Raw genomic sequence first — 16,113 nt, forward strand, 5'->3', positions numbered from 1 at the left:
AAATTTAGCACAATTTCTTAAACATTACACAGTTAGGACCGAGTAAACAATCAAAAGGTATACCAAAAAAGTACTGAAACACAATATTGTGAGCTTCAATGCTAGCTAAATTAATTTTCCTTTTCTTTTTGATGTTTTTTGGTATTTTGTATTCAAATAAATTTCGGGCGCTGGCGCCCCGCACCAGAACTAATCCGATATACTTAATCTTAAACTTAAGCGCTAACTCTTGAATTAATTTAAATAAACATATTAAAAGTTCGTTTTGCTTTTTGGTTATACTCAAAAAATGACACATTTAACAGACTTTTCTTTGTTACTTAAAATATTTGCATGGTTAGTTCATAGAGTGGGCAAACATTTAAATTTAGTTGTATTTAATTAGAATTAAGAATATGTCAAGGTTGATTTTGTCATTTCATAAATAGATAGTTTTGTTCTCTAACAATTGTAAAATCGAAAATTGCTTATAAATTTAGAATAATCTTTGTTTAAGGGGATTTCTTCTTGCTTTGTGTTTAATGGAGGTTTACAACTCTTGCTAAGCGTAAATCGAATTTCAAACTGTACTTACAACTAAATGCAATTTGTTAATTTTGGTTTTTTAGTTTTAGCATGTGCCACTACGTTTAAATTCGTTAATCTGCCATAATTAAATAATTTTGAATTTTGACATACGTATATATAAATATGTAATTTATATGTATATATATTTAGGTACATATTCAAAAATGAAATTCAGTTCGCTTAATTAACTAGAACAGAAAATGATAAGTCTTATCAAACCATAGTAATATCATCAATTACATTTATATTTATTTATTGGTTTTATATATATGTTTTGCTGGAAAAATAAATTAGCTGCTTCGATATATTTATTTATATATAAGTTGAGTATTAATATTTAAGGTTCTCTTTCTGCTTGTGATATTTAATTAAATACAGAGAAAGGTTGCTTACGCCTCTCGCAGCCCCCAGAATACGGGAAAAATAAACGTACTCGAGAGTTTTATTCATTTTTAGCTAAGCTAGTCTATAAGTAGTGATTGTTGTATGCATTTGTCTCATATAAAACTATATCGCTTGCCTAACACACTAAACAGCCACGCCTTCTTTCAACGATATCCCTTCATTCAACTCCATTCAAACACAACAAATTTCACATTTATCGGCGCTTTTGTATCACGCTTAGTTCTCGCTCAGATCCTTGATAGCCTGCAGGATGCGCTTGACGTGGCCCACCTTGACCACGCCCAGATCCTTGAGATCCCGCCTGCCCAGCGTAAGCAGCTCCTTGCCGCGTATATCGTTCTTGAGGAAGCTGTCCACGTACTCCGACAGCTGCATCGTCTCCAGCCAGGTGACCACCTCGTTGACGCTCCAGTTGTTGGCTGCCTCGCGGGTGTTTGTGATCGGGGGCTTGAACTGCTGCTGGCCGGCGGTCGAGCCGGAGCGCAAACGCACCCAGAATGGACGCGATTTGCGCCGTCCATCGGGCTGAGGATTAGAAAACGGTTTATTGAAGCAACTCAATTTCATCAAGACGTAGTAGCTCTTACCTCCTCGTTGGGCGCCAGCACGTTGAAGTAGGCGCGCAGCTTGCCATCGATGCACTTCTGCACGGAGCACTTTTTCAGCTCCATTTCCATGTTGGCCAGCGCAGCACTCAGCTTCGTCTCCAGATCCTCGCGCAGGATCAGACTATGGCCACGATCACGCAACAGCGTGCAGGCATCATCGTAGAGCTGGCGCGAGGAGTCAATGACCTCCACCAACTTGGTGCGCAATGAAGGGCCCTCCAACAGCTTGCCCTGCGGGTGTATGGACTCCAGGGCCTCGCTGGCACGGCAGGCCACCTCATACAGATCATGCTGCAGTGCCGGATGTGAGATGATCAAGAACTTCACCCACTTGACCAGCGAGCTAACTGCCTCGATGAAGTTCAGCAGCACATAGCACTCGCGCTCCGATATGACCTCGTCCGTGGACACGGCATGCTCGGAGGCGGTCGAGGAGGTGTCCCGCTGTATGGATATGCTGTGCTGACGCTGCTTCTCCTGCCAGGTCTTGAGCGAGACCTCCAGGCTGCGGTTACGGCACAGCATCTGGACGCGATTCTTGTGCAGAATGCGTATCATGCCCGGCGGCTGCAGCCAGGCCTCGCCATCCACCTGGATCGGTATCTCCTCGTCGCCCAGTATATTGATCTGCACGCTCTGGCACTGGGCAATGCGATGATGCTGCAGATTGATCAGACGCGACGCTGCCATCTGCACCGACCCAAAGACGGCGACCACCTCCAGCACACGATCATCGAAGCTGGGCGGCAGAAAGATGTCCTCCTTCTTGCTGCTGTTGCCCCAGAAATTGGTGCCGCCCATGAAGCTGGGTATATTCAGTATGACAATGCCCTGCAGCTCTGGCAGGGGTATGCGCTGGCCATCGCACTCCAGCTGCACGCGCTGCTCCAGATTCTTGCAGGTCTTCTGCAGCAGCTGCTTGGAGCCGAGCACGCCGTACCACATATAATTGCGTGCCCGGGAGCGACATTTCTCCGGATGCTCCTCGCGTTTGTTGTGAAAGTCGAGCGAGATCTTTGCATCGATGCCAATGCCAAAGTAATTGTTCATCACACACTTCTCGTGGTAGCCGGCGAGCAGAGTCTCATCCGGATCCATCAACGGACTGACGGCGGCGCACAGCGTGTCCGCATTGGCCATCAGGCACTTGGATATGAAGCCAGTGCCATTCGCTAGATCTGTAAAAGAGATGGCCAATATTTTAATATCAAAGTGAATAATATATAAAATAGCTGAATTTAATTAAGTGTAGATACAAAATAAAAAGAATTTTTATAACATTTTTATTCGTAATCAAAAAATTAAGTCAAGGGAAAGCTCTTCATTCTCTCCGGTTTCATTCACGGAATTTTACTTACTGGGCCAATTGGGCAAGCGAACGATGGGATTGATAATGGGCAGCTTGCGATTGGTCTCTTCTGTGGGTGTGCGCTCTTTATCCTTGCCGGGCTTTTCGTCCTTGTCGCCGGCGCTAAAGTGTTCGAAGCCGAAGAGAGTGGAGCCCATGAAGAGACTCGATTTGGAGCCCTTGAGTGTCTGCAGATTGGGCAGAGCTTCGTTCGGCTGCAAGAAAGAGTCAGCGATTAGATGGAGCTGGGAAGCAATGGGCCATTGGTGTCAAAGAGCAACTGGAAAGTCAGCACTAACTACGATACAAAGAAACATGTGGATGTGGCTGATTGAGAGAGCGAGACAGTGAGAGTGTGTGTGAGCGGCTGGAGTGTGAGGTTATGTGCGTGTGCCAGTGTTGTGTAATAGAGGACGCAGGTTTCACAAGTGGAGTTTTCAGAGAGGGAGAAGAGAGGGAGAGAGAGAGAGATAGATAGAGAGAGAGAGAGACAGGACACTACTTGGAAATAAAAATGGAAAACTTATAGTAAGCAGAGCGTATTTGAATTAGCTTTGGTTATGGAAATTGTTAAGTATTTAGTATTGGTTAACGATAGCTTATAATATTGGGTATGAGGCAACACTACTTTTCAAGACGACAACACGTGTGTAACTCAAGAAAATCAAATCAAATTGACGCGTGTGCTTTAACCACAAACTGAAACGAAAGCTGAGACTTTAACTGGCACTTTGTACAGGGGATATTACTAGAATATATTGCATAAATCTATGTATATATATGTAGTTATTTCATTTGCTGGGGTAGCGGATATACATCGAACGATCGATCGCACGATCAAAGTAACAATCGATTGAGCGAACGAACGAGCGCATGGAACGAACGAACTCAGGAACGCAGTAGAAAGGAGAGACCCCGACCTCTGGTTAACGGGCTTACCAGCGGTATTAGCGGCCTAATTAGTGCCAGGGTTGCCAGGCGAATGTCTGGTTCGGCGACCACAAAGAAACGCACACTGAACAGTCCGTAGGTGCGTTTAACGTTCAGTTTTTGGTTTCTCTTCTAAGAAAATGCATTTCGTATTCGCGAAAAAAATAATATTATGTCTATGTGTGATTATATATATAAATATATATTTATGTGTATATAGAATGTATGTGTATGTGTGTGTGTTTGAGTGTGAGTTTGAATGTGTGTTAAAGGCTTTTCAGTGTTGTTAAACTAAAAGAGAAATTCATACAAGTAGTTGACATAATTTTGAAATACGTACCAATTGATTTGTGCTTTGTTAAATATATATTGTATTTTCTTTTGTTATATTTAAGTTTGTTTGCATATATATAATTATATATATATGGTATTATTGTAATTGTATTGATTGATTTTGTGGTATATCTTTTTTATTAAAATAAAATCTGGTTTTCATAACTCAAGCGCAACTAGCTAAATTATAGTTAATGTGGCAAATAATAATAAAAACAAATATGGTATGTCTTGTTTAAGTCACACGGTTCCAATTTATTTATTTTTTAATATTCAGTTAAAGTTTTAAAAAATTTTTTTTTTATTATTATTATTTTTTTTTTTCAATTGCATAAGTTTATGGCAAGTCCTCATCAATTCTATTAGTATAAACAAAATAATGCATTTACTTTAACTACAGAGAGACTTTTCCCTTTCAACGTGAACTACGAAATAATTAAATAAATGTTATGTATGACTAGATGTAAATTTGCACCGAGAATAGCCCTGTGTATTCCGTATTAATATGCTATAATTTTTTACTTTAAATATCGCGACAATTCAATTAGAAACAATTACCTAAATTCGCATTTGTGTGAACGAGATTTTTTTGATTGGATTTCGGCATTGCCATTGCTCGGCTGACATACATATACTTTCACTTGCTGATGCAGTAGTGCCAACGTAAATCGTATATATATATATATGAATATATATATGGTATATATATATATATTATGTATATATATATATGGTATATGTGGGGGGAGTGAGCTGTTTTGGGTCAGGACTTACCTTGAAGAGACTGCCACAGCTAATTCTACGACTAGCCGCTGGTGAACTGCTGAGGAAGCGCGCATGTTCCGGGTCCAATGTTAGGAAATTTGGATTGAAACCGGAATGTCGTCGATCTTTATCCTTGTCATAGTCGCGCACAGCCAAGCTGGGCGCATGGCTCGAGTGACGTCGTATCTCCGAGGAGTTCAACGTTCGTACACCGAGCAGCGACGACGAGGTCGCCAATAAGGATGCTGACGATGCTGATGATGCTGTTGGCTTAACGGAATCACCACGCAATGGTGTTGGTGGCCTTACAACAACACTTATCTGTGGATAGTTGGGATTTACATCATCAAACGATTCTTTCTTACACGACTCATCAAAGGTAATGCGCTTTACTTCTTGTCCATGGCCCGACTTCTTAGTGGGCGATGTCGACGAGGCCATTGCCGATTCAAGAGGCTTTACTGTACTCGTTGTTGACGTTGTTGTTGTTGTTGATATTGACGATGATGTTGATGTTGTTGTGTTTGTCGTTGCATTGTTTATTTCAATTTTAATTGCAGTTTCCAGCTCGTCGCTAGTCGTAGTCGTTGTTAGATTTCGATACGTTCTGGTTGGTGCTGAGTTTGTGGGCGTGTCCGCCTCTTCGTTTTTGCCATTGTCATTGTGGTTGTCACCGCTATTGCGATCAAGCATTAGCTGCTGTTGAGATACGATTGTTGTTGTTGTTGTATTTGCATTCAATTTCTTGAGTGAAATGCGCTTTTTGGGACGCTTCACATTAGAGAGATAGATAGTCGACAGGAGCAGGAGTTATATATATTTTTTTGGATTTGATTTTGGTTCGATTTCGTTATACATTTAGTTTGTATTATTTAGAGTTCGAGTTTGGAGTTTTGGATTTGGATTTGAGGCAAGCAAGTGAACGTATTCGGTTTGTTAAATACACACGAAAAGAAAAGTTTGAAGAAAGAAGCAAACGGAGAGCAACAAAGATTTTTTACCATAAGTGGCCATGTCGGAGCACTTTCGATAAACATAACATAGCTATAGCTCTATATATAAATGCATATATCTATATGTATATATACATACATATATGGGTATATATATATACAATTTACCTACTTTGGGCCGGATCGCCGGTTAACACATACCTTGAAACTCTGACGCGCTATATCGTTACCTTCCACGAACTGCGCCAGGCTGCAGTACCGCGGCGGCTCCCGTATCTTCTGATCGTCGCAACGATTGTCGATCTCGAATACAATGTTCTCGAAGCCGAACTGCTGCGGATTGTCGTCGCTATCCATGCGTGCGAGCCCGGCTTTGCGCGGCGGCGAAGAGTTGCGTCGCCGCGGATGCGTTTTGCTTTGGACCAAGGCGCTCAGCGATTTCTTGCGCGGCGGCTTCGTTGGCCCCGCATGCTCCGAGCAGAGGGTGGTGGTGTCATCCGTGATGGTGTTGTCCTGCAGCGCATTGGTGATGTCATGGCCCAGCACCGAGCTGATGTCATCCATCAGGCTCTCGCCGGGCATGGGCTCCGTCTCATCGCTAGTCTCCGGCGAATCGATGTGCGTAAAGTTGTTCGCATCCAGATTCTACTCAAGTATAGTGATTTTATTCATAGAATAAGTAGATTCAACCGTTGGGGCTTCCCACTCACCTGTATGATGTCGCCCAGGCTGTGACCCGACTCGGGCTTATCGAAGATCTCGGATGCCACACTGCATTCCTCGTTGCTGATGGCGGACAGCACATCGCTCGCCTCTCCGCCCAGATCCTCCGACGACGACTGTTCCTGCAAAGGCAAAAGAAGAGCCAATTGAGTTTCGTTCTCGATATCTGGTTAGATAATGCCATACAGTGTTGGTCTGGGCATCGGTGTCAATTATTGTGAAATTTTCGCTCGTATAGACATTTTGGGATTGGGGGGTTACGACAATGCCGGGTACCTGTAGATTACAAGTGTGTACCAGAGCACGGTGCGGCTCCTGCGGTTCGCTTTTCTCATTGACGTCGGCCTCCTCCTTCTCGCTCTCGACCTGACCGCTCGCAGTGCGCTCCTTATCCTTGTCCATTTCCCGTGCCATGTAGTAGGTGCGCTCGAAGACCTCGATCGGTCGATAGTTGGACAAGGGATCGACTATCGGTTCGCTTGTCATGATCGGCACTCGCAGGAAGTCCACCTTGCGCTCGGTGGGCGTATTCTCGCCAGCCTCGCTGCTTGGCGACAGACGATTGCCCGCATCATCGATGTTGGCGCCACCGCTCAAGGACAAGCGGCCAACGCGATAGACTGTCTCCCCGCTGGCGCCCTCCTCCATTTCCTGGATGACCTCCGGCACACCCGAGCTGCGGCGACTGTCCGCAAATTGACGCGGTGCCGGCAAATTGATGCTGTTGAAGAAATTCTCATCCACTGAATCGCGACGCGTGTCCGGCAGCGGCGATATACAGGTCAGCCGCGATGTCTCCATTGTCGGCGAGATAATATTGATGGGAGGTATAATTGGCAGCGGCGAGCCGCAGGGCGTCGAGTCGCCCGAATTCGTTATTGGTATCTTGAGCGCCTCAAAGGGTGTAATTGAGAGCTTCCGCTGGTAGCGCTTAGGGCGGCCCGGTTCCGAGTGCTCCACCACATTGTAAATGGCACGCTTCACACTGTTCGCTCGGCACTGCAAGGCCTCCTTTTCGCTGGAGCGCAGTGAGCGGCTATTGCGACGCTCTTTTGAATTGATATTATCCTTCTCAGTTTTTTCAATAGATATATTCGGATTGCTGGAATAAATAATTAAATATGATTATATTTTAAATCTACTAAATAATATTTTTAATATTTTAATATTATTAATTTTGTGTTATTTATATAAAAAAGTTTCCCAACTATTCAATTTCAGTTATTTAACATTCGAAATTTCGTCCGCTTTCAATCAGTAAAGCCGTTGCAAACTGCTTGCATACTAAGCAGTGCATCTGCGCGACAAGCAGTGCAAATCGTTAAAATAAAAGTGTAGCATACTTTTAAGCTGTCCGGAAAAGCTTTCTCAGAATTTTTAAACAGATTAACCAATCCATTTATAAAAATTTTAAATAAAATAAAATAAAATCAAAATTATATTAATTTTTGTTTGCACATCTCATAGATGTCGCAATATGTATTTTTGACTTACAGAAATGATGGGCGTGCCGTTGTTAAGGGCCCACTACGCGATATTAAACTCCTTATGGTGGCTACCAAATCGTCGCCACTGTGCGTACCCAGCTCCTCCTCCTGCAGAGCATCCAGCAGCATTGTCAGCTTCTGTCTTAGAATGTCACATTTCATAGCCAGCTGCTCGTCGTCCTTGTGGTGCTCACAGATGCGTGAGACCAGCTCGTCGACGGTGTCGCACAGGGAGCGCGTGGAGCTTATCAACGTTTGCGTATCGTTCGTCTCGACTATGAAGCGCAAATGGTGATTGGCCGACGTGACCATGCCCGTGAGCAGAGCCTCCTGTTCCGTGGTAATCGACATCTTTGGCATCTTGGGCACCGTGATGGCTTTCTCGAACACCATAATGCTCCAGCGATCCAGCATTTTGGTGCTGGCCGACTCGTAGCGCTCCAATATCTGGGGCAGGTGGGTGTCATCATCGCAGCTGGAGCCCCAGCCCAAGACCCGGGCCAGGTCGTTGCCAGTGCCCAGCGGCATGACAGCCACCTGGCATTGTTTCTGTCACGGAATTAAACGAGCAACAATAAAGAGCGCCAATTAAAAGATGAGAGTTAAAACTTACGTGCATATTGAAACGATCGATTTCGCTGAGCACCCAGCCGACGGAGCCATCGCCGGAGCACACCAGAATGCGGAACATTTCAAAGTGGCGAAACAGTCGCAGACCCAGACTGGGCCCCGTTGAGATCAGATCGAAAACCTGCGCCGGATTCAGCAGCTGCTTGAATCGTCGCAGAAACTTGACGCCCTGATTATCGCCGGACTTGGAGTTGACAAAGACGAGTAGCGGTGAAAAGTTGCCCTTCGGACTGACCACGTCCCAGGCATCGTCCGTGCTAATTGAATGCACGCTGGTGGGCGGCACCACGGACAGCTTGGCGGGGCCAATCGGACAGACAATCGGCATTTGCGGTCGACATGCCACGTGCACCGTATCCCTGCACCAGAGGCAGCGCCAGTCCTGCAACCGCAGCACCGAGCCGCAGGTCTTCTTGCAAACGGCACACACGGCCGATACGGGCAAATTGCCCTCCATCCATTGATGCGGCATAATGAGGCTGCCATCGGGTTGCTCAATGATATCCTTGCCGACCGTTGCCAGCGTTGTCCACTTGCAGTTGGCAATCGCCTTGGCCGCACATCGCTTGTGCACCTTGCACTTGCACACCTCGCAGCTGAGCCCGTGCGACGTGACGCCGGAGAGCGCATCGCGGCACACATTGCAGTAGGTGGGTCGCGCATGGGAGGTCGCATACCAGTGATGATGATTCGAGAGTATGTCGTGCTGATCAATCAGGAAACTATCGCCACGCGGACGCTGCGGCGCCGTCGCTGTCTTCAGAGATCCTAGCCAGTCCTCCATTTCGCGTCTGGAGTCGGCGCACAGCACCAGAGAGCGGGTAGGTGTTATTATCTGAAAGAGAAATGTGAATTCCTTGATCGATCATTTTCGTTTTATGGGTATGAAAGAGGTGTAATAGGGGTTTGTTAAAGTGGTGTGTGTGACAGAGCCCCGTAATGCATATATGTATATTCCTCATCAGGAATAGCTGAGTTGATTGAACCCTGATCTGATGCCTATGAGAGCTAGAGCCTAGAAATTTTGTTGGGTACCTATACCTATATCTATACATGCATATGTATATAGCAAGTGCAGAACACTAATGCTAATTCAAATGTTATAGAATCAAATCGACTTAAAAATGCAGCTATCAAATTATTATCTTACATGTTTTTGGATTGATATATAGATACATATAAAATTTTTATTTAACTATTTTTTTTTTTGCATATCAAATTTTAGCAAATTCCTTAAATTAAAGGAATATTGCCAATATGTGAATGAGTTTGCATTTTGTTCTTTAAATGACAAATATTCAAATTGCATTCAAATTCGTGAAGGAACGTAGAAGTTATTAAACAAAACGTTTGGTTAATTGGCAGCAGAACGTGCCACGCACATTCCCATACATCCGCACACATACACAAATTTATTTATACTTATTATGCGTGAATTCTAGCATGTTCCATGAATCGCAATTGTGATTGAATGTATGATTTTCCAGCTATTGTTCAAGTTTAGATTTTCTAGATGGTGCTCGAAGTGGCGGTGCTGGTAAAGGCGGTTGTTGATCCTGAACTCCAGGTGGCCGTTGGGATTCTTTATTTCTCAATTTTTGTTGTTGTTATAAATATGATGTGGCTGTATTATTAGATTTCCCAGAAGGTCTCTATTCGCCTCAAGAGTCGTGACTTCGTGTATGCTTAAAGCTAAATGTTTGGCTAAAGATTTCTCTTAAAAAGCAGAATCAGCATTTTCCTTTTTTTTTTTCTTTTTAGTTATGAATAATCATTTCTGTTGTATTAACGAACAGTTGCACATGTTCAGCTGTGTGCACATTTGCTTATAATAAGAGGCACACACACATACAGACACACACACACACATACGTATAGTTACATATTAACCACATGCAAGACTCACTTATTAGTTGTGTAATCAAAGATGGGTCTATTAGTTTCTATGGCCTCATTAACATGCAAATAACTCTCATATTTATGTTAATATGCAGACAGGAGCGCCCGCCACGCCTTCTCAATGGAGTGGAATGCGCTAAACAATGCGCCAAGCCCTCAAAGTTCAACAAAAGCTGTGTGGGGCGTATTATTATACGCCTCGGCCACAGCGCTTCCCAGCGCCCTCAAGCCCCCCCTACCCTCATTTCCTTACAGTCACAATTAATGTGGGATCTACTCTGGCATACGCAACAGCAGAGATAATAATGAGGCCAACTAAAGCACGTCAGCTACCTGATTATGATTTGCTTGTCGTATTGCCTAATTTATGGCCCGTATGTCCTTCACCGTGCCTATCCTTGGCAGGCGCTGCTGCTGCTGCTACTGCTGCTGCTGCTCGTTTAGTGGCCAAGTTCATTCGGGTAATTGATGTTACAAAGTTGTTGTTGTATGATTAAATTAATGAGTTAACATGGCGTCTAGCCAGGGACCTTGGGCGAGCCTTGGCCATGTTTGCAACGTTGATTAGCTAAGCGAGCCATAGAGATGAACCAAACCAAATCGAATCAGGCATTGCTTAACTCTCGCATATAGAAGGAAATCAAGCTCAAGTATACAACAAAGAGATTCGTAGCCATAGGACGCCCTTTTAAAGCCCACAGTTCAATAGGTACAGTTGACCCATTTAACGGCAGTTGACATGCCATGCCACATGCCACATCCCACATTCCGCATGCCGCATGCCAATGTCATAGCTGGCTGACACACATTGACTGTATCCACTACGGCATGCAGCGCTACCTTAGTCATAATGGATATGTGGAAAAGGTTATGACCACGTCAACAATATAATCTACTTCAAGGGCCAACCCAGAGACAGAAAGCAAAAATGAAATAAGCCGCTACCAGTTAACGTCCTGAGTCCACGAAACGGAGCAGGAGCAGGAACCGGGACAGGGGCTAATCCCAAGGATTGTGGTTCACCTCAAAAGCTCATTGAGCTAGAAGTGCCCAGCTGCAAGTTTGCGAAACGAAAATCAAAGATGAGCGAGAACTATTTAAGGGGCCGACATGAATTGGCCAGAGTAAACAGGACTTAGTCAGACCTAATGCAATTTAGCAGTAGCTCATGGTATACTATCCAATATAGAGGGATACCCTTATCGCACATCAGTGCTGGGGTTAGGTGTGAAGTGAGATAAAAGCATTAGAAAGCAATTTGGATGGTTGACTGGCTTTCGAGCGGCAGACACAAGTCAACCTCATCTCTAATTACATTCTGTGGCATTAATTGGACTTAATTCGTCTGCTGCCTTTAGCAATGACTGTTTGAGGTTTGCTTGAAAGGTTGCAATGTTGCAATTAGTGCAACCAATGCCACAATCTAACCGCATCAACAGATATTTGCATCAACCAAATCGCTATTCTCACTGAGCTTTTGAGCTATGCACTCGCATTCGCCGTCGCTGATGCAGTCGCCCCTCGCACTCGCCCCCGTGCTGCCAGTGGGCTTTTGCTATTCAATTAATGCCGCACTGCACGTGCCTGGTCTCTTGCCACCTGTCTGTGGCACTTGCAACATGAATATGCTTTCATGGCTGGCTGGCGCCTGCGGTTTACCTGTCACTCACTCACATTCTCTTTGTCCGTACGCTGGTCTGTGGCACTGGTAGCCTGGTAGCCCCATTGCTGGCTGCCTGCAGCGCCCTATCCGTCTGCCACGCCCAGCTCGCCTTTCACTGGGGCGGAAATTATTTGCTTTTTGGCCAGTGACCATAAGTCGGCAGCACTGCATTATTGCACGGTATTCAATTACCTTTAAACTTTCACCCATCGCCTCTCGAGCATTATTCAATTTCACTCTCTGATCATTTTCAATCGAACTTTGTGTTCCAGAAGCGAAACCCGATTTCAACTATTGTGAGAAGTTAAACTCAGTTAATTAAATGTGAACGATGCGTATTTCACCTCCGCATATTGAGGTTGTCAATAAAGTTTTCGAGATAAGATATTATATATCAGGTAATTAATTAACTGTAAAGTTAAGTTTATGGATATGATGTAATACCAGATGCATATTGATGCCAGCGTATTTCCAAATTGAAAATTATCGGCTACTTTAAATAACTTTAAATCAAGATAATGTTTGGTTTATATAGATTGAATTGGAATGCAGGAATATTAAGAGAATCGAAAGATATTAGCATTTCAGCCATAATGTCTTTATTTTTTCCAGCATAAATCGATAGATTTTGATATATGATATGAATCAATAGCGAGAAAGAGAAAAAAAAACACTGGTTAAATGTTAAATCTGCTATCATGTTCTTGCCTAGCAAATATTGTTAATCGTTTTTCGATTTCTTTATATAAGCGTCTTTCACTCCCACTCTGATACAATACAATACTCAGAGGGCAACTGGTTGCATTGGTTCTTCAACAAGCTCATTTGCGATTGACCAGAAACATTTTTTCCGCTCTGGTTTTTACAGTCTTTTGTATGTGTTGGTATGCATCGTTCACATGCTCACTTACTCAGTCTCATTTTGCGAACATTAATCGTATCTCGTCTTAAAGTGAGTTCGGTAAAAGAGCGTCACACGAATAGCTTATGAACCGAAAGCTCGTTATCAGAGCCAGAATATGACTTCCCGGTTGATTTCGCAAACAGATCGATAAGAGAAATGGGTAAGATTTACTTCAGAGATAAGCTTACATCACAATTTTAATGTGATATGATAAAGCAGCATTTCAAGATGTTGATTTATTTAATTTTCATATTACGTTTTGGCAGTGCATTTTATATAAATCACTTCTCATGTGGTCATAATTATATTAAAATACTCAAAAATTATAGTTTTTTTTTTTTTAATTTCTTGTAAGCGCAAATCGGGTGAGTGTACAACTACTGCTGTCAGGTAGTAGAATGTATGGCCAGAAACTATTTGAAAAGCTGTAATATCTACTTTAATTTTTCTTTTTAATTTCTTCGGAAAATTTCGCTTTAGATAGCATTAATGAATAAATGAATTATTTATTTAAATCAAATATGGTGTTAGCAACTGTTGGCACAGACAAATTTACTGTTGGGTTGTTTGCTTAACACTTGGCTAAATCTAAGCTAAAGTTAACATGCTGAGAGTAAAGCTACCAGAAAAGTTATACCAACAAATCTGAATGACAAATGGTTGTTCAGCAAACATCATTATTTCCTAAAATTAAAATTGTAAATAGACCGCAAGAACAAAGCGTAATAGAAGTTTATTATTCATATACCATTTCTATAAATGTATGTATTTATTTTGAAGCGTTAATGGAATGGGAAGCAATAAAAATTCAAAACTTTTAGAATGTACATTAACAAGACATAATTAGTTTAGGCAGACCACAAAGTGCCACAGAGATGGCTGGCAGAGTGGCTTCTATAAGCAAATTGATATTTTACAGGAGGCGTAAAATGCTTGCGGTCACTGTAATGCAGTGAAGGCACTTGAAAATGACATTGACATCAATTTTATGGGCAAGAGCAAAAGGGAATAATATATAGCATAAAAGAGTCTGAATAAAAAAATAATAATAATAAAGAAAAAATTACAAAACTATTGAAATTAATGTAGAATTAGGTCAACATGACAAATAAAACTTCCCAGTTGTATTTTTATAAAGATTCTTAAAATGAGAACAATGAACTCGAGTTTATGATTTACAAAGACAAGGCAATAATTTATATACAAAAGTTGCGGGAAATGTTTGTTTTTAATGAGTTTCCACTGGAATATTTATGAGAGCTTGCCTCAGGGAGGACCAGTCGAACAAAGTATTTAGGTAAGCAAATTGGAAATTAAGTATATCTGTGCACGATAAATCAACAGTTCTAATGCGTATATATAAATATTGTTCTTGTTCACAGCTGAATTGCAACTAATTTGTGATTTTAAAGTATTTCAATTTCGGGCAAAATCCGCTTTGCTTTTTGGGACCACCACTCAGCTTAGACGCCTTGGCATTACAATCGAGTTTATGTGTATATATGTATGTGTGTGTGTGTGCTTATCCCATCTGTGGCAGTAAATGTTAGTATAACTGTATTTAGCTTCCGGCTACAGACACAAGCCCTGGTGCGCTCCACTCGCTGTGCACTCCAATCAAAAAAAAACAAACAAAAACATGCCTGAGCTGGAGCTGCTGTCAGAATTCATTACGCCGAAGACGGGGAGTACATGGGCATTGGTCCCGGCTGCCACGCATCATTTTGCCCCAAAATATTCATGAGTTGGAGCACTCTCAGCTGAAGAAGTAGCAGCAGCAGCAGCAGCAGCAGCTACAGCAGCAGCAGAAGCAACAGCCACATTACGCATACGCCGAGTTGTCCCCGAACAGCGCTTGAGAAGCGGCGGTGGTGGGCTCTGGATGGGCAGGCCAAACGAAATGATATTGGAATACTTTAGCCCACATCTGAACATTGATGAATACATCTCTCTCTGTATCTGTCCGCTGTATCCCCAAGTGCACGCACACGTTTCTTGCATGTACACACATATATATACATATATATCGTTATATATATTTTTTTTTCATTATCGCGCTGAGCCGCCCAGCGCAATGTCGAAATTACTTTTGAAATTTTAATGGCCGTCGGCTATTTCGCCAAAACACACACACACATACAGACAGACACACTCACAGTTACAGTCATATACAGCTGATGTATAAAACTTTTTATGACGCAACGAAAGAGGCTGTCAAAACGTAACACGTGGCGTATGAGCTACAGGCATAAATATTTACAGGTTTTTAGCTGAAAGCTCGATTTGCATTTGCCAGTTTAAGATTTTAAAGCAGAGCAAGAATTTGAAAAGCTCAACTTGCGCTAAATATCAAAGCCCAGACCGAGTATCAAGAATGAATGAGAGAAAAAACAGTCCTGTAAGTCCTTGTGCCGCAGTATGCACAGCGTTTTCAAGCGCATGACAACATTTTATATACAGTTTCCTTTTATGAATTTCAGCTAAATTTCAAAGTTCAAGGACACGAGGGTATGTGTGTGTTACCTGGCACCGTGCTAAACTCATAAAGAAGGCGTGCCCACGTCTGTCTCTCTCTCCTTCGCTCTCTTGTTATGATTGTTTCAAATTTCATATACGCCAGCTGCTGTCGGCACCGCGGGACGGCGCCGCGGGTTTGCCCCTAGCCAAGCGTTTAAGGAACTAATAATTCCAGCGCTTTGTTCTCAACAAATTTCATGGAAATCAGCACGTGAACATGGGGGCAATATATAGATGCATGAGATTGAGCACATTGAAATTGAAATTTATGGCACAATAAATTGAAAATCATAAATTTCAGTGTGAGTGGAAGAGATTTCAGAAAGCGTCTGCGAAATAAATGAAATGAATAAAGTTGGCATGCAACAAATATAAAATTGA

The 16,113-nt window shown here is 42.7% G+C and overlaps 1 protein-coding gene across 12 annotated transcripts in view; it reads right to left on the reverse strand.

Annotated features, from left to right (window-relative positions):
* Positions 1–364: 364 nt before the first annotated feature.
* LOC6572637 (diacylglycerol kinase eta) overlaps positions 365–16,113 on the reverse strand; it is a 57,270-nt gene continuing 41,521 nt past the window's right edge. For 3 of the 12 annotated variants that reach the window (XM_044007192.1, XM_044007197.1, XM_044007198.1), the window contains 10 exons: positions 8,733–9,584; positions 8,127–8,668; positions 6,819–7,734; positions 6,620–6,754; positions 6,111–6,554; positions 4,966–5,727; positions 3,868–3,990; positions 2,939–3,143; positions 1,560–2,758; positions 365–1,497 (listed from right to left, as the gene is read on the reverse strand). In XM_044007192.1, the coding sequence (XP_043863127.1) occupies positions 1,189–1,497; positions 1,560–2,758; positions 2,939–3,143; positions 3,868–3,990; positions 4,966–5,727; positions 6,111–6,554; positions 6,620–6,754; positions 6,819–7,734; positions 8,127–8,668; positions 8,733–9,584 (5,487 nt within the window). In that variant the 3' untranslated portion in view covers positions 365–1,188. The remainder of the gene's footprint in view (positions 1,498–1,559; positions 2,759–2,938; positions 3,144–3,867; positions 3,991–4,965; positions 5,728–6,110; positions 6,555–6,619; positions 6,755–6,818; positions 7,735–8,126; positions 8,669–8,732; positions 9,585–16,113) is intronic. The other 9 variants (XM_044007193.1, XM_044007196.1, XM_044007194.1 and 6 more) reach the window with 9 other exon arrangements.

This window comes from Drosophila mojavensis, unplaced genomic scaffold (assembly GCF_018153725.1).
Source record: "Drosophila mojavensis isolate 15081-1352.22 unplaced genomic scaffold, ASM1815372v1 contig_16, whole genome shotgun sequence".
NCBI lineage: Eukaryota > Metazoa > Arthropoda > Insecta > Diptera > Drosophilidae > Drosophila > Drosophila mojavensis.